We start from the raw sequence: 24,444 nt of genomic DNA, 5'->3' as shown, positions 1-24,444 counted from the left end.
CCAGTATTCTTGCCAAGAAAATTCCATGGATAGAGGAGCCTGGTGGGCTACAGTCCATGAGGTCGCAAAGAGTCAGACATGACTGAGTGACTGAGCGTGCACATACACACATAAGATCTACTGGAGATTTGGGAATGTTGACATCCATGTTAATGTAGAAATCTACAGTGTTGTTTTCATTATATTTTCATAGTGATTTTCTAGTTTAAATATTTTACTATACAAATAAATGTTTTGGTATCATATATCATCTCTTAGCAATACCCTGTCCCATTAATTTTAGATTCTCAATTTATTCTAGGTTCTTTGGTAGCAGCTATTTTGGCTACAGATGATGACTCTGGTGTGAATGGAGAAATTACATATATTGTGAATGAAGATGATGAAGATGGCATATTTTTCCTGAATCCAGTTACTGGAGTCTTTAATTTGACTCGAATGTTGGATTATGAAGCACAGCAATATTATATCCTCACTGTTCGGGCTGAAGATGGTGGGGGACAATTTACTACCATCAGGGTTTACTTCAACATACTAGATGTAAATGATAACCCACCCATTTTCAGCTTGAATTCATACAGCACATCTTTAATGGAGAATCTACCTCTAGGATCTACTGTTCTTATGTTTAATGTTACCGATGCAGATGATGGTATGTACTTTATTTTGCATACTTAAAGTTTATTAAACATTAATCATTAGATTTGTATCATATTTATTTACTGTGTGCAGCTGTCACAAAATTGCATTTTGTAAATATAGATCCAAAGTTGAGGAATAAGTTTATAACTTAACTATAGAGAATTAAAAAACTAAGGATTTTATTAGTTAAGTTCTTTTTTATAACACTTACACAGCATACATTGTGTGCATCTTATAAGCTTTATAAATTTATCTTCCTTTATTCTCTCTAAATGTGTGACACCACTGCAGTTTAGCAATGTAGAAGTCATAAAGCAGCTTTTTGGTAGGTTTTCTTCAGATAACTATTTGCTTACATATATTCTTTTAACATAAAAAGGATAAAATGTGGATGCTAAAGGAAAACCAAGTCTCAAAAAATACTTCAAACTGCATGATTTGTTTTATATTTCTGACCGAAAATGGCTCAGAGTATCTCAGCAAGCTTTCGTGCTTTAACTCCAAAGACGGTCTCAGATCTCTTTAATTTTTATGCTATATAATCTAGTTGAGATTTTAAATTAAATCTAGACTTTACAATGTTTGATATTTGTTTATTTGATTTGTTTGATTTTTATTTCTTTGAAAACTTTAAAGTATGACTCCCTTGGTCTTTTTTTAAGACTAATTTTGTAAATATACATACCAGATAATATAGCCTTTAGAGATAACATTGTACAGATTGTCAATCTTTGTTCGGAAAGTTAATACCTTGTTTTTCCTTCCACTGGATGCAGCTAAATGTTCATTTAGTTAAGAAAACAAGGGACAGTATTTTAAGAGGAAACTGGTCTCTAGCCCAAGGATATGCCTCGTGGCATAGGCATATCAACCTTAATTTAGAATTTCCTGGTTCTTGCTGACTTAAATGATTTATGTGATCTCAGAGTACCATTCATCCCATTCTGCTCTATACTTAGTTTCAAGAGTGTCTAGAATCACCACTTACAAAGATATGAGAGGCAGAGCACAGTGTATTTATATATCTTTCAATTCATGAAATAGGAAATGCTTTAATTAGAATTCATTAAGTGCATTTTGAAGTTTTCCTCTCTTATTTAAGCATAGTTAATAATGAAAACATAAATATTCCTAAAACAGAAGTGCCTATAATGTTAGTACCACAAATTGCTAAGAATATTAAAAACAACAACTGACAGTTGTCAAATACAGTCATCCCTTGTACCAGCAGGGGATTGGTTCCAGGACCTCTGGAAAGTTAGTGAAGTGAAAGTTTAGTTGCTCAGTAGGGTCTGACTCTTTGCGACCCCGAGGACTGTAGCCGCCAGACTCCTCCGTCCATGAGATTCTCTAGTCAAGAATACTGGAGTTGGTAGCCGTTCCCTTCTCCAGGGGATTTTCCTGACTCAGGGATCAAACCCCGGTCTCCTGCATTGCAGGGAGATTCTGTATCTCTGAGCCTCTAGGGAAGCCTCATTGATACCAAAATCCAATATGCTCAAGTCCTTTATATAAAGTAGCGTAATGTTTGCATACAACCCATGCACATTCACCCATATACTTCAAATCATCTTTAAATTACTTACAATACCTACTACAATATAAATGCTATATAAATAGTTTCCAGAGCACAGAAGATTTAAGTTTTGCTTGAAATTTGGAACTTTCTGGAATTTTTTTCCCTCAAAATATTTTCGGTCTATGTTGGTTGAATCCTTGAATGTGAGACCAGCAAACATGGCGGACCACTTGTCCCTAGTATGTAGCCAGTCCTGGCCTAAGAATGTTGCACAGTCCTTCATGTACATCAGCCTAGTTCTGTACGTGTAAGTGTCTCCCATTAGACTTTATGCACAGTTGAGGTTAATCTTCATTTTGAATGTTGCCTTATCTATTATTATAAACTTAATTAATTTACCTGATCTCTGGATATGAACATTTTTTAATTTGTTGTAACTTTTCTGTAGTGAAGAATTATCTGTCAAATTTCTTTGTGACTTTAAGCATTAGAGAGAGCCTATTATATCATAAGATTGTGTGCAGGTCTAGAGTAATTCCATTTATCCTCAAAACTCAACTGTAGAGAACTGAGAAAATAGCAAATAAGAAACTTCCTTTGTGAAGTTTCCATTCCTGCTGGAATATTCCATGCAAGCATATTCACAGAAATGTATTAACCATTGACTTCAAGTTGCTTTTTATGGATTTTTTTTTCCTTTAATTGTGTTAGATAAAAGTTTCAAGCTACAGTTTTTCATTGTTTTAGTATTGAATACTTTTATCAGTGTAATTTCCTGCACCTTGACCTAAAATATAGGACACAGTTTCTATTCTCTCTGAATTTCAAGGATCATGATAAGACTGTACAAGGGTAACCTTCTTTGTTTAAAACTGCCAACTCAGTTATACTAAATAGCTCCCAATGTGTTTCACAATGTTATTTAGACTTTTCTAATTAACAATTTAGTTTTAATCTCAGACCAAGAGCTTTCAGAGGAGATAATATTGTCATCTTAAATGAAGACATTTTATATGAAAATAAATTTAACATTTTCTGCTACTTATATCTAGATTCTCTAAGTTTAACCTAAAATTTTAGATTGCATAACCATTTATAAGAAAAAAGCAAATATTTTACTGTGTTCACAAGATAAGTAGCACATGTGTTAATCTCAAAGCTTTCATTCATATAGCTAAGAAAGTATTATATTGAGGCAAAGTATGGTGGGTTCTAGAGGTACAGAACTTGTCTGCCAATGCAGGAGATACAAGAGACGTGGGTTAGAGCCCTGGGTTGGGAAGATCCCTTGGAGAAGGAAATGGGAACCCACTCCAGTATTGCAAGGAAAATTCCATGGATGGAAAGAGGAGCCTGACAAGCTACAGTCCATGGAGTTGCAAAGAGTCAGATAGGACTGAGTGACTGAGCACACACATTATAAATTGAAGTTTCATAGAAATAGTCTAGCTTTGATAATTATTATATTATCCTAGAAATAAATTCATATACTCTTAAAAATATTGGGGAGTCATAGAGTACTTTGAGAATAAAGTAATTATTGTTGAATAAATTTACTGATATACACTTGGTACACAATGCAGATCAACTGACCTGTAAATGAGTTTCATATTCCAGTGACCTGATGACCTTGTTGGAACTGCTTTATAAAAGTGAATGCTGTTTGCAAGAGTTCCATGTGTTGCAGCTGTACGATAAGTTGACAAATACTAGTTCTTTATAGAAATAATTAAGCATTTATGGACTGTGAATAAATATGCACATTTTGTAACAGAGCCACATACCTACAGTTATGTGCTGTATTTCCTGGAACTAAATTCTCAACACTGAAATAAAAACCAACCAAAAAAAAAAAAAAAACTAACACAACCACACACACAATAAAACTGCCAGAAAGAATCATGTAACTAAACCACTTTCAGAACACTGAACATAAATGGTTAGAAATATGGACTGTTCTTAGCTTAAAGATCTGGGGGCTGTAAAAGCCCACTAAATTCAAGTTCTAGCACGTATGAATAAATTATAAAATATTAAAATAATATGTTTACTGATTCATGATTGGGATATTTGATGCAAGGAGTAGAGAGAGAAGAATGGCCTGAGCTCTCCGTTTTTTAGGATAGTATAAAGGTTCAGGAAGAATTTTGAGTCTCAATATGTATACATGTATTTTATAGATGTAGAGCACATGCCCAAAGTCACTTAGACATGACAGGAGTGAAAAGTCCTTTTCTTGACAGTAAAGTCCATAGAGATGGTTTCCATGACCTGTAATTGCAGCAGTACAGTTTCAGTTCCTGAGATGAAAGCTATTTCTTAGATTGTGCTGCAATATTTTGTGCAAAACCAGTTGTATTTCTATGTTTATGTTCTCAAAGATAGTGACTGTTATCATTACCAGTTCATTTTTAATGTCATCATTTGATATAGTCATCATTATGAATTTAAATATAAAATCATTTTTATCTTTTTCATAATTCTAGTTAATATTTATTACTTCCACCACCCACCTACCCAGCAAACTTTCTCCCTAAAAAAGAGGCTGTCCTGCTGTTTACAACAAGGCCATAAAATCTTGGGATCATGTTCTCTTTTTGCCTCTGCAGGTTAATTGTTTACTCCAGGAAATAGCATAAAAAGTGGACCAGGGGTGTTCCAATCCTAGATTTAACTGCTTGCCTTCCAGTTGATTTATGTAGAAATGTGAAGCCATCACTTTGTAGCCATGCGTAGTTTTGTCAGTATTTTAAATTTCTTTTGATCTTGGGCATGAAAGGTTTATATGCTTACATAGAAATATATCTCTGCTCATTGGTATTATTTTTGTTCAGGTGTCTTCATAACTTTTTCTGAATAATAATTGTGTCTGAATTTTTACCTCAAAGAACAGGAACTAAATATTTACTGACAGAGTTAGCCATAGGAAATGCAAAAAAAAATTCCTAAGAGAGTAATTCTATTTAAAAATATATTAAATATATATCACTATAATATATATGTGTGTGTATATATATATTTAAAATCAAGTTACTTTCTCAATCAAAATACTTTCTCAGTAATATATCCATATTTGGTACCAGTTGATGAAACCTTTTTCTTTTTTTTTGCATCAGTTGATAGAACTTTTCTTCCCCCAAACCTGTGGAATTTTAAGTCAGAGAGTTGAAGTAGGCTGTTGACCTTGTTCTATCCAGATCTTAAAATTCTCTTTATCTCCTGCTGGCGAGTTGACCTGTAGCCTCCATTAGCTTTATTTATTCATATTTTTCCTGATCCTCAGTGTCCTAAGTATTTTGAACTTTATAACCTCTGCTTTGTTCTCTTGTGAATGGTCTTAAATAAACTGCAAAGATGAAAAGCCACAACTCTTAATAAGGAGAAAACCCCTACCTTTTCAAATATCTACTCAATCCTTGTTTATCCTAGAAATTTTTGTGAATAAGCCAGTGCCTGAAAGTTATCTCCATAAATAGTTTCCTCTGCATCAACATATAGACAAAGGATATTAGATAAGAAACTATCAAAGCATGGGAAAAGAATAATTCTAGCATTAAAAAAAAAACAAATAAGCAGGCACTACCTGGTAGGGAAAAAAAAAAAAACTGTATTACTCAACTAAAACTTGCCTTTACAAGGACTTAATGGGTTTCAAGAAAAGGCAGAAGCTAACTGAAGTATCTTCAGAATCCTAAGAAAGAGTACTTTTCAAGAAAAGGGTGATCAACTTGTTCTAGAAGACTTTTGGCAAAGAGTGGACATCATTTTTGACACTTGAATAGTTAAAGTTCATAAATATAGGAGCCATTTGTAAGTAGTTTATATAACTCAATGGATTTTCCATAGCATAAGATCCCAGAGTAGAGCATCTTTATTAAGGATGGATTATCTAGATGTAAAATATGTTTCTTAGAAATTCTTAGGCCATCCTATAATTGCCCAACATGTTTATGATAAAATATAAAAGTACACATGACATTATGGACCAGTGAAGAAACTGCTATTCTGGGGCAGGAAATATAATTTTTTCTTTGTGTTTGCACTGCTTATCTGTAATGTAGCTTTAAATTATTTACTAAACCAATAAGTAGGCTGAGCAATTCTCCACATCATCTCTAGAATTCTACAATCATTTTCTGAAATGATTTATATGCCTTTTTAAATTAAAATGTGACACATGTTCCTGGGAAAAACTGATAAAACATTATCTAAAAATAGCCCAAAAAGAGTGTGAATCTTTATATTTGGAGTCTTTTATGCATACATTTACTGCTAACATTTTCTTCAAAAATACTTTTAAACCACAGTAAATAAACATAATAAACTTTGAAAGAGAATTATTTTCTCAGAGGTATTAGCCAGACACTTAATAGGAATTAAAAAGTATTTATTGGTTCTGCCAAGAAATGTAAAAGTAGACTTAAAGCATCCATGACTAATGCCATATATCAGAAAATTTTATTATCATTCTCTGAAAATTGGTGTTGGCCTCAATAAATTGCTAATGTGATAAATGTTTGGCTAGTAGTAGAGTGTGGCACTGTTAATGTTGAACTCTCAGGAATTATGTGACAGAAATAAAGAAATGTATAGAAAAATATCCGCTCTCTAGTATATTTTTTTCCTCTTCACTCTCGTAATTTAGCATTTCAACACCTTGGTAAATAGCCAGCAGTATATAGATCATTTGTTCACCAGATTGTAAACATCTTTTCAAATCAAATGATACCAAGAAAAAAGTTATGGGTTATGTATTCCTTAGAAAGAAAATTAACTGTGGCTAAACCATTCATAAGGTGTGTTTGGAGGTCATGTGTATCAAATACACAGGTTCATATCATGAAATTTTTGGTGCAGTTTAGTTTGCGATCAGCATTTAGTTCAGAAAATTTAATTTTTTCCCCCTTCCATTTCAGGCATCAACTCTCAGTTGGCTTACAGTATTGCTTCTGGCGATAGCCTTGGGCAGTTTACAGTCGACAAGAATGGGGTATTGAAAGTTCTAAAACCTTTGGATCGGGAGAGTCAGTCCTTCTACAATCTGGTCGTTCAAGTGCATGACCTGCCACAGCTTCCAGCCTCCAGATTCACAAGCACTGCTCAAATCTCCATTATTTTGTTGGATGTCAATGATAACCCCCCAACCTTTCTTTCCCCTAAATTGACCTACATTCCAGAAAACACACCTATTGATACCATTGTTTTCAAAGCACAAGCAACTGACCCAGACAGCGGCCCAAACAGCTACATTGAGTACACCCTACTGAACCCTTCAGGAAATAAGTTCACTATCGGGACCATCGATGGAGAAATAAGGCTTACTGGAGAGCTAGATAGAGAGGAGGTTTCCAATTATACTCTCACGGTGGTGGCTACGGACAAAGGTCACCCATCTCTGTCTTCATCTACAGAGGTGGTAGTTATGGTACTTGACATCAATGATAATAACCCTGTTTTTGCACAGGCTATGTATAAAGTGGAGATTAATGAAAATACACTTACTGGAACGGATATAACACAGGTATTTGCAGCAGATGGAGATGAAGGTACAAATGGACAGGTCCGCTATGGCATTGTCGACGGTAATGCCAATCAGGAATTTCGGATCGACTCAGTCACAGGGGCAATCACCGTGGCTAAGCCTTTGGATCGAGAGAAGACCCCTACTTACTCTTTAACTGTTCAGGCAACAGATCGGGGCAGCACTCCCAGAACTGATACCTCTACCGTCAGCATTGTTCTACTGGATATTAATGATTTTGTCCCCATATTTGAGCTATCTCCATATTCTGTAAATGTCCCTGAGAATCTGGGAACATTACCCAGAACAGTTCTTCAGGTAAGTATATTTAAATCAAACAAATATTGTGCTTTTTGTAAGACAATTCATTTAATTACAGTGGTCTCTCTTCCTCATTCTCATCCAAAAACGCTTACCTGCTGATACAGCAGATCTCGAAAAGGACAGGTTTATGAAAATCAGGTCCTAAGGACCTGTTGATTTCCTTGTAGATGAAATATTGTATTTCAGTTATATCCTTTTGTGTTTACCTCTGCTGCACACATTTATGCATTTGTGCATTTGAATTTTGTTTCACTATAACAGTTATTCTATGCATAGTAAGAAAATAAAATGATGTTAAAGTTTGAAAACTTTTACAAACGTTGCTCTTCATTCCCTCTTTACAAATCCAACTACCCGGATGAATCTGCTGTTAAAAAAATTTTTGTGAAGTCTTCCAAAAATGCAATGTGCTTTTTTATACCTGGTTTTATACAAATTATATATTGTACTCTGTGCCATTTTAATATTTTACCTAAAACTTACAAACGTGTCTCTGAAACCTTTTAATATTGGTCTGTATGGCTCTACCCTATTATTTTTAATAATACATTTATTTTTAATAATACACTTATTTTTAATAATGCTTATTTTTAATAATACTCTTTATTTCATGATATACATTTTGTGAGTATTACTCACATTCATGGCCTGTATTATTTTCTCCTGTAGGTGGTGGCAAGAGATGATGATCAAGGTTCCAACAGCAAACTCTCGTATGTTCTATTTGGTGGTAATGAAGACAATGCTTTCACTCTCTCAGCTAGTGGAGAACTTCGAGTAACACAGAGTTTGGACCGTGAAACAAAGGAACATTTTGTCTTGCTGATCACAGCTACAGATTCAGGTAAATCTGTAATAACCTTGTTCGACAGTGGAAAATTTCTTCATAATATATGTAAATGGAAGTATGTTTACCACTAAACTAAATGTTCTTTGAAATTTACTAATGCTTGGAACTGCGGTTGTATCCACACCATTTTATAGAACATATATCACTTTATGAAATTTATATGTAAATGTTAAGTGTTTAAGCACATTACAAACAAAGCTGTACTCCTATAAGACACAATATATCCTTGCCCGGTAGGCTGACCCAGTATCTCTGGGGGTGACTCTATACTGTCCCCCTTGACTGTGGATATTTCAAGTACCTTAGCTTTGAAAACATTCAGATGGTTCTAACTGGTCATGGAGATAAGAGAGTGGGTCCAGAGTTCTACTTCATTAGTCCTGTAGGTTCTGCAAAATCATAAGTAGATACAATAAGCATCTGATGAAGCCCCACAGAACTCCAAAAAGGGTACCAGTGAGAGCCTGGCTTCTCACTGAGTAGCAGTGTAATGAACTACGATAGGGAGAAAGAGAAGCAGTATACATTAGCTCTCACTGTTTAGAAACAGAAATTGCATACAGTTGTAGAGCAAGTAGCATAAAATACAGTCTATTCAAAAAGTAACATTACTGTTAATCACTGTTTTGTTACAGTTCTAATTCAAAGCTGAAACAACTAAAATTTGTTAAAGAACCTCTGTGCCTTGAAGAAAGTAGATGTGCTTAAATATGTGTTGAATAAACAAATGAATAAATAAATCATTGATCTTCAAAAGTCTCAGGGAATTATGAAGCATTGTCCTTACGTAACACTCATTTATAAAAATTGTTAAAACTTACTGTTTTAATTGTTGAAGTTAGTAATGTTGACATCTCTTTATTAATTTGTTGAAATTGTTTTAAGAACAGGCAGATTTGTTGGAACTTCAAAGGACTGACATTTTTGGTATATGGATATTTATGTAGATGTGTGGCTACTGCTATAGGAGAATTATTCTGAATTTCCAAATGAGCTGTTTTTGCTGTGGTTGAAATGTTTTTGATGAATATAATTTATTGCTATTTTTGTTATTTGTGACCAATTTCAGAGTATACAATTTCATGTCACCACTTCATAAAAAAAGGAGATTTGAAGATTAAGAGTAATTATAAATTTATGTTAAGTATACTAATGATAGTGCCACTGCTTATTTATCAAGATGGCTCTGTCTGTATTATTTGCCGTTTACTTCATCTTAGACTATTGCTTTGTGAAAGAAAGCACTAGTCTCTTTCTTTTTTTTTTTAATCTGTGTGAATGACTGTGTTACATTGCATGCAAACTATAAAATCCCAGGCAATGATGAGCAGAATGTAGTGTGGTAACCATATAAAACTTAAACCAAGTTGATCTGAAACATGTTTCATTATATGTGTAGGCAGTACTTCTCGGTCAGTAGATAAACATTTTCATGTGGCAAATGCAGTCACTGCCACATGGCTCAGGTCAATCCATATTTCAAGAGTCGTCTGGAGAAAAGAAAGGATAAAGAGGTGTACAAACCAGTAAACGGTCAGATATTTGGAGGTGAGATTTTATTATGAAAACACCGCAGACTCAGCTCTCCTCTGCAGTTGCTGGATATGTGCAGTCAATTCTAGGCACTCCCAGAAACAGAGTCTTTGTGGAGATCATTTGGGGGAGGAGAAACCAGACCCAGGAATCTGGCTGCTAAGGCATCCGTCACTATAAAACTTGCTGCACAAGATGGTGTGTCACACAAAGGTCATCCCAGGGCGAGGAGCAGATTGTGATTGTGAGAATCAGAGATGCAGTGTAGGGTGACCCTGGACGGACAGGGCACAACTCATAGAAGTTCTCCATCAGGGGATTTGTGATTTGGAACATTCTAAGTCAAAAGCCATGTCAGAGAAAGAATGTAGACATCTAGACAAGAGTGTATGTTTTCAATCAGATCATTCTGAGAATTTAAAAATCTTTTTGTGTGCCTGTGAAGCCAAGAGGGAGATATTGTGCAGGGGAAGGGAATGGTTGTTTTCTGACATTTGGCAATCTGAGTCATGCAGTTTGCCAGATTTTACAGATATTAACCCATTTCTACATATTACTTTATTATCTTGAGACTATGGTGTGTTTATTTCCACTGTAGTTTCAGTAAACTCCTCAGAGTAATTAAGTAATTTGCTCAGGAGGTGGCGCAGTGGTAAAGAATCCACCTGCCAATGAAGGAGACTCAAGAGACGTGGGCTCAGTCCCTGGGTTGGGAAGATCCCCTGGAGTAGAAAATGGCTAAACTACTCCAGTATTCTTGCCTGGAAAGTCGCATAGACAGAAGAGCCTGGAGAGCTACAGTCTATAGGGTCGCAAAGAGTCAGACACGACTGAGCACTCATACACACACACACACACACACACACACAGCCAAGACGTGGCAGAGTAGGATTCAGATCCTAGTATATCTGACTTCCAAGTTTAGTGTATGTGAAGGTTTTAGTGCTGAGGTAAAGTAAAATTTGAAAAATATATATTAATTTCCAAAATAATTTTATTTGCAAAATAAACCCAATAATTGTCTATATAATATACTGATTAAAAGCTTTAAATTTGAACTGATGGTGATTTAAATTCTGTTTCTCTCAAATTTTTTTTTGTGATTCAGACAAAATCTATCATCTCTTTCAATCTCAGTATTTTCTCAGTAAAATGGGGATAATAGTAACTACAAAGTAGTTTATTACAATGTTTAACTGATACAATATTTGTTAAATATGCCTAAAACATTTTATATATAATGATTTTAATGAATTGTGATCCATGCACTTTAAACATTCAAAAATTCTTATGAATGTCTGCCCTGTTTCTTACTAGTCTTATTAAAAAATGTATCAATTGTTTAAAAAACATTTTTTAAAAATTGCAATTCATATTTTGTTCATTTTATGCATTACTACATTAAGAATTTTTATTGTGATATCAGTTTTTTCAGATTTCCAAAGAATATATTGCATGGTAAGTGCTTAACCATTTAAAAACTGTAGGTCAGCCAAATTATGGTTAGGGAGGACTTTGTGGGCTAGTCAGCAAACTTAACCACCACTTGTAATGATGCTTCTCCATCAATATGACAGCATAAAATTGACATTTCATTAGGAAAAAAAGAATGAAAGGAAAAGAAAAGTAGGAAGGAAGGAAGCAAAAGAAAGAGGGGGAGGAAGAAAGAGGGAAGGAGGGAGGGACCAAGGAAGGAAGAAAGGAAGGGAAAGAAAACTGGAAATAATAGAGTTAAAAGTGTTCTCTTCTAGTACACTTGGGTGAGTCAGCCTGTTGAGAGGAATTTTCACAACGAGGAGATTCATTAGAGTATTGGTCTAAATGTGCAGACTTCACAAGAACCAAGTCCTGGTTTCAGGGAGCTGGACAGTGTGCATTCATGATGCCATCAGCCATGATCCTGGGGAAAATTGGGGATCTAAAAGTGTTAATATAAGGACAAATAATGCAAGTGCGACTCTAATTTCTATGAAGGACTGTTGCCATTAAATGAAAAATGTGAAGACCAAGTGTGTTTATATTCTATCCAATAATGAGATAGGAGAGTTATGAGTTATTAAAAACTTACAGTTCAGATTATCAGTAAAATGAAATTATGTGGATGTCTGTCATTCAGGGCCTTAAGCATAATGTTAAGAATCATGATGGGAGCATGAATGAGATTCAAGGACATTGGTCCCTTGGTCAGAGTATTTTGGCAGTCTTAGAAATTAGATAATTACTTGAAAATTTCTCCAAAGTACAGATTTTTATGAGTGCTTTTTTGCGGGGCTGTCTTGAGATGGACTGGTGGCTTGTAGGGACACAGGAGTAGAAGAATTCAAGTAGGTGTATGGAGATCCTTTAATATGAATCATATAAAGCAATCAGAAATTGTGAGGTGTGTTGGACTAGATGTTTTTAAAATTATTAAAACTCATGTGCAACCATAATTTTATACCCAATTCCTTTCTATACTTTCAGTGTCATCAATATCCACAGTGAGAGCGTCAGATATCAGGCTTCAGAATTTGCAGTTTTATATTCCAGGAATGAAGTCTCTGACACAGGATTTAAAATACTTATTCACTGCTATGATTTAAAAGTCAAATTAGTAGATGACATGAGAAAATTCAGAAAAATATGGCAGCTTTTAAGTCCCAGATGCCAGGTTATTCTCAAATTGGCAGTGTTCTGAGAACCAGGAAAATATCAAAGTGTTCTAAACAAGAAAAAAAAAATTGACAGTTTTATTCCTTAGCTCACAAATCATTTTTCCTTTGCTCTTTTGAAATTCTTACCTGATGGCAACCCAAAGATGGGTCAACTTTGGCAATATGGCAGCAATTGAAGCAGCAGCTTATTTTTATCAGCAGACCTCTAAATCTTTGAATATTTGTGGAGAAGATATTAGCATTCCACTTTCATCGTATTTTTATTTACTGACTGCATGGCTGTAGAGTAGCACATCTGGAAGCTCTCTAAGGACTCCTGTCCACTGCTTAAAATGAATACAAGCACACTATCCTATATGTGTGGGACCAAATGTTGCATTGTTAAATAACAAAACCAGGACAGAGGGTAATAATTCTACCTCACTTTTTTTTTTTTCCTCCCATAGGATTTACTTACTAAAGATTAATTTAAAGAGGTGAGGCTAAAACTCAATTAAAGATAATATTTGTTCAACTGATATAATAAAAAGTATGGATGTTCTGCCCTCAGTCCAAATTACTCATTGTTATTTCTTCTAGAAATACGTACCAAGTAGACAGTCCCAGGAGGCTAAGGCTTCACCCAGGTCTGTAGTCATGAAGGTACTGCAGAGAACCCAGCACATTTGGTTCATCCTAAGAGGAGAGCTGGCCCTAAAGCAGTTACTGTCCTCCTCATATTTTGACACTCTGTTCCCAAGGATCCTTCCTGCCAAAAGTTTTCCTTACCATTTTCTCATAAGTGCAATAAATTAAGTAATATGTTTTAAATACCATAAGTAGCAGGGAATTGTCAGGGAACTCAGAGCTTTATACTTCCAAAAAATTAATCCTAAGAATTAATTTACAAAATGGAAGTATATTATAAAGGTAAAAACATAGCTTTGTGGTTAAAAAGAGGTTCAAATTCCACCTCTGACAATTTTTAGGTATGTGACCTTGAACAAGTTACCTTTGTGAGTGTGTGCTCAGTCGCTCAGTTGTGTCTGACTCTTTGTGACCCTTTGAACTATTGCCCACCAGACTCCTCTGTCCATGGGATTTTCCGGGCAAGAATACTGGAGTGGGTTGCCATTTCCTTCTCCAGCTGATCTTCCTGACTTAGGGATGGAATCCACATCTCCTACATTGGAGGGCGGTTACCTTTATAGTGTTATATATTTGATGGAAACGCTAATTCCTACATGAAAAATGTATTAGCAGGAACAAATGTGGAAATGACTCATTTTAGCTATTAATATTAGTCAGCACATTTGTTGGACATTTTAAGCTTAGTAAGGCCAAATAAAATTTCTGACTTTTATGCTTCCTAATCTCCATAAGTTGTTCTCTGCCCCCGGTTTCACAATTGCTCAAGGCAAACTTTGTTCAACAAGTCCATTGACAACTAGACTCTGACTCACAAAATGTCCTGATTGATCCAATTTTCATCATCTCCATTACCACCACCTTAGTCTGTGTGCATGTGTGCTTGCTAAGTCACTTCGGTCATGTCTGACTCTTTGTGACCCTATGGACCGTAGCCCACCAGGCTCCTTGGTCCATGGGATTCTCCAGGCAAGAACACCGGCGTGTGTTGCCAATACTCTCCTCCACGGGATCTTCCCAACACAGGGATTGAACCTGCATCTCTTATGTCTCCTGCATTGGTAGGCAGTTTCTTTACCACTAGTGCCAGCTAGGAAGCCCCCCACTTTAGTCCAAGCCAGGGCAAATATGATAGCTTTCTAACTGCCTTTCTCCCCCACAGTATGCTCTCCAACAAGCAGCTCATGAACCTTAAAGCCATAAATTAAATGATTATGCCCTGTTGCTTAATTAAAACCATTCAGTGATTTCTAAGAATAAAAACTAAATTTCTTACCATTGACCACATGGCATTAAATGACCTTGCCTCTGTCCACTATCTGACCCTTCTGTCATCATCTGCTGCTGCCTTCCTTTATTATGTTCCACCATTGGTCATTATCACCTCTCAACTCTGTTCAGTATATCCACGTTGGTTTGCTTGAAATCAGCTAGTGTAGGAGTATTTACACTATAGGAATCAGCAAGCTTACAGATCAGGTGACTTACTTCTGGAGAGTAGTTGCTAAACACTGACAGCAAATTGCTAGTGACAGTTAATCTGGCCCCTTTAAAAATGCCAACCTTTTCTCATCCTTGGCCCTTTGCATTTGTACCTGTAGTTCTCACTGTCTGGAGTGTTCTACTTTGTAGCTGGCTGTTTTGTTTTTGTTTTTTTTTTCCATTTTTTAATGGGGTGGGGGGCGGGGACAGGTGACATCTGTATCGTGGTCATTTTGTCATTGCATCTAAGTAAAATGTCAACTTCTCAGAGAGAATTTATCTGACTGCCAGTCTATAGGTCCCACTTCCCATCTCTCCAATGTTTCTGTCTCATTAGTCTGTTGTGAATTTTTTATTAAACATTAATTGCCATTTAAAGTTATATGCTCATATAGAATATAATGCTTTCCTGGTGACTCAGCAATAAAGAATCTGCCTGCCAGTTCAGGAGATGTGGATTCCATCCATGGGTCGGGAAGATCCCCTGGAGAAGGAAATGACAACCCACTCCAGTATTCTTGTCTGGGAAATCCTATGGACAGAGGGGCCTGGCAGGCTACAGTTTGGTTACCTCATCAATAGCTGTTATACTTCCAGTATCATGTAAGCTTCCTAAGTGAAAGTGAAAGTTGCTTAGTAGTGTCTGACTCTTTGTGACCCCATGGACTATATAGTCCATGGAATTCTCCAGGCCAGAATACTGGAGTGGTAGCCTTTCCCCCTCCAGGGGATCTTCCCAACCCAGGGATCAAACCCAGGTCTCCCACACTGCAGGCAGATTCTTTACCAGCTCAGCCACTAGGGGAGCCCAAGAATACTGGCGTGGGTAGCCTATCCCTTCTTCAGGGGGATCTTCCCGACCCAGAATCGGACCCAGATCTCCCACATTGTAGGCAGATTCTTTACCAGCTGAGTTACCAGAAAAGCTCCTGTCTTGTTCAAAACTGAATTCCCAGAAACACTCAGAACAGAATGTGTAATATAACATTTGCTGAATAAATATTTGTTGAATGAATGAATGATTTACTGAATGAAAAATGATAATTATTTATCAAACCATCCTGTTATTATGCAACTATTATTTCATATTTATTTACCATACTTAAATACAGTTTATTATCATGTACTTATCACTTGCAGATTTTTCAAAGGACCTACCAAAACAGGAAAAGTGCCAATCTTTTTCAACTGATGGCTGAAATTCCAGAAGTTTTTGCTGCATTGGTTGTGGTCATTCAAATTGACCCCTGCTTTGAAAAGCAGCATAAGCATTTAAGGCTCTGTGGTGTTTAGTGTGATGTGATAAATTGCAGTCATATGTAAAGACCCACTGAAGCGTTTTATGGCTTTAATTCAGTTTCAAATGCTTAAAAATACTGCTTGAGCTATATTCTCATGACTCTCCCCTGAACTTTCTGGCTCTTATTCAATTCTGTTATCTAGTAGATGTTTCCAGGTAGGTCTTATCTCTACTTTGTGGTGTCCTGCCTACCTTTTCTTGGTCTGGCTCACTAACTCAGAATCTGCATAAACAGACACTGTGCTTTTGAAAAGTTTTGGCATTTGGCAATACTTTTATATCTGGACTTCCCATAGCAAAAAAAGTGAGTCTCCCATATCTCCCAAAACACCCAACACCTTTTTAGCTACCCCCCCAAATATATGTATATATATATATATATATATATATATATACACACACTGTATGTGTATATATATAGGTTATATATATATATATATATCCCACATGTGGTATTTGACTTCACATAGCTTAATAATAAAGGCTTATTATTCTTCACATAAACGTAATGTGAAAAATTTAACTTATTTTGTTATGAGGATTTTGGTGTTTAGATAAGCATTTCCAATAGATATATATCCATGGAATTTTCCAAGTCTCTTAGAATTTTTTTAACCTTTGGTGATTTTCTACCCTCACCAGTAAATTCATAGTCTTTGACCTATTAAAATCCACCACTATTCTTAAAGGAAGGAATTAGTATATGAGAAAGCAGTAAAACAATATGTGACTATAAGGGGTTATTGAAGTTATAACCTAGTGTGTAATATGGAAGGATTTTAAAAGAAAGCTATATATGAAAAATTCTAAGTGACAAAAATCTGACTTAAAATGCTAATTTTATAGCCAGAAGTCTTCTTGGAAATAAGCCAGTCCATTTCCTTTATTTTTGAGATAAGAAAATTGAGGCCTGGAATAATTAGGCAGTTTGCCAGAGCTTACAGACTCAGAGAATATCAGAGTCAAGAACAATATCCAGGATTTCTGCCTTCCAACTGAGCCCTTGCTCACTCATGGTATATCTGAAAAAAAATCAGAATCTGATTACCCTCTGCAAAACATAAATTTCCAAAAACACAATTTTAAGAAAGCTTTTCTTATATGTAATCCATTGTACTCTAATGAATAAAACATTCTGTTATTTTTCTTTTTCCAAATAAATAAATAAATGTTTCAAAATATTTTAAGTGGCATCAAATCAGCTGGAATCAGTAATTTCAATACTGATTGTTTGAGAACAAGCTTCAATTAAGACATTGTTCAAATTAAATTGCTAAGTAGGAGAAGATATAAAAAATTCACTAGGCTTTACAGGTAGAAGATGATAATATTGCCAATTATTCCACCCAATTGTCACTTTGCATTTGCATTTATTAAAACCAAACTATAATGGTAATTTAATAGATCTTATAAGTGAATTATTATTAGAGTCAATGAGACTCATATGCTTCTATGGGCTGTCAATGTGTAACAAGCATCTGGACAATGTTTTGTCAGGAAGCATTTGTGGAGCAGTCTCTACCAGGGATTCTTCTAGGAATTGGAGACATAGTGGTGAAAAAATGACAGTCTCTGTCCTCACAGAAGTTACATTCTAGTCAGAAAGCTAGACAAAATGTAATATATAGGTCGGGAGTTATATGAGGTGCTATGTAATTAAATAAAGCAGGTTAAGTGGCTAGAGAGGAAGGAATTGGAGGAATTATTTTTAATAGCAGAGGTCAGGACAGCGAAATGTGAAAATCTGGATAAATTTGCAGATGAAACGGTTCCTAGACAGGGATCAGGTTGCCTTTATTCAAAGGACAACTGGAAGGCCTGGACGGTTCTACCAGAGTAAAAGAAAGGAGAAATATTGATAAATGAATTAAGCAGAGGCTGGATCATCGCAGTGTTTTAGGCCAGGGAAAGAAGTTTTAATTTTATTCAAAGAGAAAGGCAAAGTCTTGTTAAAGCTTTGGACAGGGGAGCAACAAGGAATTTTGGAGTGGCCTGTTTTTGTGGAAAAGAGATCTGGTTTTGTGGCAATGGTGAAAACTACAGTGGAAATAGAGACGGTGATTAAAAGGCCAGGACAGCAGCCCTTGAGAATGTTTGAAATTAGGCTACAGCATGGAGGAGATGTAAAAGAGCTAAACATTTTATCCATTTTGAAGGTTAAGCCATAGGACTTGATGATGGAATTGGAGGTAAAGAAAATTAGTAAAAGAGACAAATCAAGCATGAGTCCCAGAGTACTGGCCTGAGAAATTTGGAGATAGGAAAAGGAAAAATTTTTTTAGGTTGAATTTTCCTTACATTATTTTTTTGATATAGTATTTTTAGATATTATGAAATCTCCAGTGGAGATGGCAGGTAGATATAAAAGTTTAGTTCTCAGGAAACACATTTGAGTAGAGATGCAACTTACGTAGACGAACTTTAGAGGATGTTTGCTCATTCTGTGCATGCTGAGTGCTTGTTTGTACCAGATTTAATCTCACAACAGCCTTGTAAATTGGATTCCAATATTATGAATTAAAAGAAAAACAAAAACAAGGCTGAGTATTAGAGAAGTAAACAACTTGACTCAGACCTGCAGCTGTTAATCAATAGAAACAGAATCTGAAGCCACTAAACCTGATCAAGGAAACCGTTTCTTGACTATGACTCACTCTTTCCCATAGATTAGCTCATCTAACATATTTTGTTTCATGTAAACCATGTTTATGAGTTTTTTCTCTTTAGATTAAATATTATTTTATATTAAAAAGAGAAATGGTTTTTGCAGCAAAAAAAGAGAAACAACATTCAGTTCTCTGCCATTGAAACAGCGAGTAAAACAAAAATATTCATGAATTCAAAATCAAAGGATTACTGTTCTCAGATCAAGAAATGCATATCCAAGAGTTTCACGGAGTTTTACGGAATGCAAAGCAAATGTTTAATACTATCCTTAGAATATACAATATGTACGATACACACATGTATGCACATACAGTAAGTCGATTGGGCTGTGTTATTTGCATTTAATTGGGGTGTGGGAGATTAAATTGTGCACAAATTAAATATATTACCTTTATTTATCTGTTCTCAGTCTAATATGCTAACAAGCTAAAGAGATATTCTGGCTATAGATTTGGTTAAAAAGTCTAGTAGTGAACTATGTGTCAGCGTAATTAATAGGTCTGAGGGGAAAATTTCAGTTATTAGCATCCCTAATTAAGGGCATTTATCATCTGATTGAAACAGGGGATAAACTTCATTCTTATGCAGGGATTGGAAATTACTTTTTAATGAAGGGGAAACATGATGCTTTTGCAAAAGTTAATCCTAAAATCTAAAAGGGCTAATCACTATGCTTATTTTCTTGGTGAGGCTATGATGACATTTTGAATGAAAACTGTTTGTTACATTGTTTAGCTGAGAGGGTCACTGCATTGCAAATGTCTCTGTAATCAAAAGAGAGGTCAGAAATGTGGAATATGACATTTTACATCTGAGGAGAGTTGCTTTTTAGATGTTCCAAAAAGACTGCATCCTGTCAGTATTATTTGTGGGAAGATGTCGAAGAACTTGCCTTGTCTGTTATGATGAACATTCTTAGTAATGAAAAATGCTTGAAAACTTTCCGTAAGACATCAATGATTCCATAAATCAAACAGTGCTAGGGTAATCTTCAGTTACCAGGAATCACTTGCATTTAACTTAATTATATATTTGAGTCAAAGGAAGTTTTGTTATCTCCATTGGAGTATTTGTCTTAGATGAGAATTTTGCTTCCAAGGTTCATAACTGGTTATTGTTTTACTTCCTCTTATTTGCAATAAGTTTAGTACAAAACCCATTAGTGACTAAGTGTTATCATAAATCATTTATTTACATAATATTCTTTAAATCAGCTACACTTTAGTAGAAACAACTTTTCCTACATAGTATTTCATTTGTATAGTCATAAGATAAAAATACAAAAAGAAAGATGATCAAGCTTCCAAAATTCCAATAAATAATAGCTAGAATTGCTAACATGTTGCATAGAATTAAAATTTGATAAAGTAATTTCAGTCTATTTCTCATTTACTTAATTTAAGCTATAAATCTGAGTAGATGAAGGAAACCCAACTTTGAAATGGAAACAAATGATTTGAAATATTAAAGAGATGATTCTACTACCTAAAGGATAAATATTAAATATAATAGAAAGTAATGTAAGCTTAGTATGAGGAATTTTCCTTCTAATTTTATCATGTTAAAACTTAATCTTACTTTGTAGCCTATTTTGATAATTATTCCAAAGATATATAATTTGATAGTTTCACTAAATAGGCAGGACTCCGGCTATATTTTGAATTTGGTGGTTGCCTCTAGTATTTCAGAGTTTCAACATGTGTTGTTAGGGTTCTTTTTTTTTAATGTTCTCCAAAATTAAGTCTGGGAGAAGGCAATGGCACCCCACTCCAGTACTCTTGCCTGGAAAATCCCATGGACGGAGGAGCCTGGTAGGCTGCAGTCCATGGTGTCGCTAAGCGTCGGACACGACTGAGCAACTTCACTTTCATGCATTGGAGGAGGAAATGGCAACCCTCTCCAGTGTTCTTGCCTGAAGAATCCCAGGGACGGCGTGGCCTGGTGGACTGCCGTCTATGGGGTCACGCAGAGTTGGACACGACTGAAGCAACTTAGCAGCAGCAGCAGCAGCAAAATTAAGTCTTTATCATATACTTTATGTGGGGAATAAAATATTTAGTTTACATCATATTTTATTTTATAAACTCTTAAAAATTATGTATCCATATAACATAAAATTTACCACTTTAATGATTTTTAAGTGTACATTTCAATGACATTAATGACATTCACACGATGAGCAATTTTCGGTCTTATTTACATAACATTGCTAAGTTCTTTCTTTAGTTTTGTCACCTCTATTCAGTATGATAGTTGCTCAGTCATGTACAACTCTTTGTGATCCTATGGACTGTAGCCCACCAGGCTTCTCTGTCCATAAAATTCTCCAGGCAAGAATATTGAAGTGGGTACCAATTCCCTTCTCCAGGGGATCTTCCCGACCCAGGGATAGAACTTGGGTCTCCTGCATTACAGGCAGATTCTTTAGTATAAGAATTTATAAAAAGGAAATAGTGTTTTTGATAAAGATTCCTGAGAAATAATTAAAAATAAAACGTTACCTTAGTGTGTACCTACCTAATTTATGTAAACATATTTGTAGAACTAATTAATGGTAATACATTATGAAAATGAAAATTTTAAGATAAATGCTATTGGTCATATTTAAATACTACTACATATTTACTTGCTTCACATATTTTCTGGATTCAAATTTAAGCCAAATCACATAATTAAAAGTCAATACGGAATGGTTGGTTTCAATACCTTCTCAGGGGATGGCTTACTTACTGTAAGAAATATGTGAGGTCATTCTTTATTACAACAAACACACCCAGTCAGAGGACTGTTCCACCAAATGTTTGATGTTAAGAATGAAATCAGTTTTGTGGCAAAGCAACAGATTTCAGTTAAGCAAAATTCTAATGCGGCTGAGTAGTTTCTCATGTTTCAGGAAAAGATGTTTAATTTATGGGGGCTAACATTAAATATGTAAAATGCCTGCAGTTAGACCTCTAATTAGATCTTTAGATTCATTCATTACACTTATTGAAGATGAATTTTCTGATAGAGCAGTTGCCTGAAACATTTTTCTTTTTAAAATCTTATTTTAGGTTTCCTTGAACTTTATTCAGATGTTTGATCTTTTTAAGCCACCCATGTTCAAAGGCAATACCAGTTTAATCATTTCCCAAGTTTAAGAGTATAAAATATGACTCAAGACAAAGTTTGGAACTACGCAAGTGTAATGGACTATCAGAAGATTAAACTGAATAATCGTTGTGTGTGTGTGTGTGTGTATATGTGTGTGATGTGTTTTTACACATTAAAAAAATGCTTTTCAGAATCATATGTATTTTTTTGCTGTTGCTCTAAAAATTTAAGAAGTTTAATATCTATTTACCCATGTTTATTGTATATATGTTGGAGAAGGAAATGGCAACCCATTCCAGTATTCTTGCTTGGAGAATCCCATAAACAGAGGAGCCTGGCAGGCTATATAGTCCATGGGTTCACAAGACTCGGACACGATTTCGCAACTGAACCACCATTGTACATATGTGTATATATATATATATACTTTATAAAATACATATAAGGCTTCCCTGATGGCTCAGATGGTAAAGATTCCACCTGCAATGCAGGGGACCCAGGTTTGATCCCTGGGTTAGAAAGGTTCCCTGGGGAAGGGAATGGCCACCCACTGCATTATTCTTGCCTGGAGAATTCCACGGGTGGAGGAGCCTGGCAGGCTATAGTCCATAGAGTCACAAAAAGTCAAACACGACTGAGCGACTAACACTTTCACTTTTACTCTATATATACACACACACAGATGTATGATATATAAAATACAAAATATTTTTACAAAATGTTTTTGAGCTTCCTTTTATCATCTGACTTCTGATTGTATTTCACATGTCTCGTATATGCTCCTTGCCTCTGTACTTAAAAATTTCTGAAAAAAAAAAACATTTCTGAGATTTTGTCCTTTCATTTCACTTCTATCTTCAGCTCCATTCATTGGCTCACTGTCTTCTATCAGGAGTCTATGTCCTTACATCCTACTTCTTTCTGATTGCATCTGGTTCTCATAAATCAATTCCAGATGAAACTGAGTAATCTTGCCCTATTACGCCACTACCTATATAATTCATCATTATCAGATCTGTCCAAGCAAAATATTGGCCCCTAGTATTCTGATTCCTCTCATGGGATTCAGGATTAATTGGGACCCTCTGTTATAAGTAGTATAACTATCTCCAAAATGTTGACCTTTGTCAGAAGTTTTGTTCTCTGACCCCAGCCTTAGGCTAAAATCTATATTTATTCCCCGAAGTGATCAGCTTTTTGAACTTTCAGCCATGTAGTCACTAGATCAGATTTCCATATATAGAGTCAAAGGAGAACTTAATAAACATTGAAGACAAGCTATGCATTATTGGTTTAGATAATGATGAATTAAACAATAATTTCTGCTCTCAATTATTTTATAACTTAATAGAGAATATGGTAGAAGTACATCAGTAATAATAATAATGAATAAAACATCTGAAATAAGAGTGGCATACTTTTATCTGAGCCTAATGAACAGAGAGAATATATTTTTTCAAGAGTTCAGAGTTGACTTTCCTTCTGTCCATTATTGTTGTTCCGTCGCTAAGTTATCTCTGACTCTTGGTGACCCCATGGACTATACTTCTCAGTCCATGTGGTTTTCAGGCAAGAATACTGGAGTGGGTTACCATTTCCTACTCCAGAGGATCTTCCCAACCCAAGGATCAACCACACATCTCCCAAGTCTCCTGCATTAACAGGCAGATTCTTTACCACTGAGCGACCAGAGAAGGCTCTGTCCACTATCAGCTCAGTTCAGTTCAGTTCAGTCACTCAGTCATGTCTGACTCTTTGTGACCCCATGAATCGCAGCACGCCAAGCCTCCCTGTCCATCACCAACTCCTGGAGCTCACCCAGATTCAAGTCCATCGAGTCAGTGATGCCATCCAGCCATCTCATCCTCTGTCGTCCCCTTCTCCTCCTGTCCCCAATCCCTCCCAGCATCAGAGTCTTTTCCAATGAGTCAACTCTTCGCATGAGGTGGCCAAAGTACAGGAGTTTCAGGTTCAGCATCATTCCTTCCAAAGAAATCCCAGGGCTGATCTCCTTCAGAATGGACTGGTTGGATCTCCTTGCAGTCCAAGGGACTCTCAAGAGTCTTCCAACACCACAGTTCAAAAGCATCAATTCTTTGGTGCTCAACCTTCTTCACAGTCCAACTCTCACATCCATACATGACCACAGCAAAAACCATAGCCTTGACTAGACAGACCTTTGTTGGCAAAGTAATGTCTCTGCTTTTGAATATGCTATCTAGATTGGTCATA

General features: G+C 35.6%; 1 protein-coding gene across 1 annotated transcript in view; it reads left to right on the top strand.

The window, feature by feature from the left end:
* The window catches only part of FAT4 (FAT atypical cadherin 4), a 186,797-nt gene that overhangs the window by 94,846 nt on the left and 67,507 nt on the right, over window positions 1-24,444 (top strand). Inside the window, exons 5-7 of the mRNA XM_010860260.1 lie at window positions 302-652; window positions 7,078-8,000; window positions 8,676-8,850. Of these exons, the coding sequence (XP_010858562.1) occupies window positions 302-652; window positions 7,078-8,000; window positions 8,676-8,850 (1,449 nt within the window). The remainder of the gene's footprint in view (window positions 1-301; window positions 653-7,077; window positions 8,001-8,675; window positions 8,851-24,444) is intronic.

This window comes from Bison bison, unplaced genomic scaffold, assembly GCF_000754665.1.
Source record: "Bison bison bison isolate TAMUID 2011002044 unplaced genomic scaffold, Bison_UMD1.0 scf7180017864465, whole genome shotgun sequence".
Taxonomy (NCBI): domain Eukaryota; kingdom Metazoa; phylum Chordata; class Mammalia; order Artiodactyla; family Bovidae; genus Bison; species Bison bison.
The sequence above is the reverse complement of the archived record's forward strand: the minus strand, read 5'-3'. Positions and strand labels throughout refer to the sequence as shown.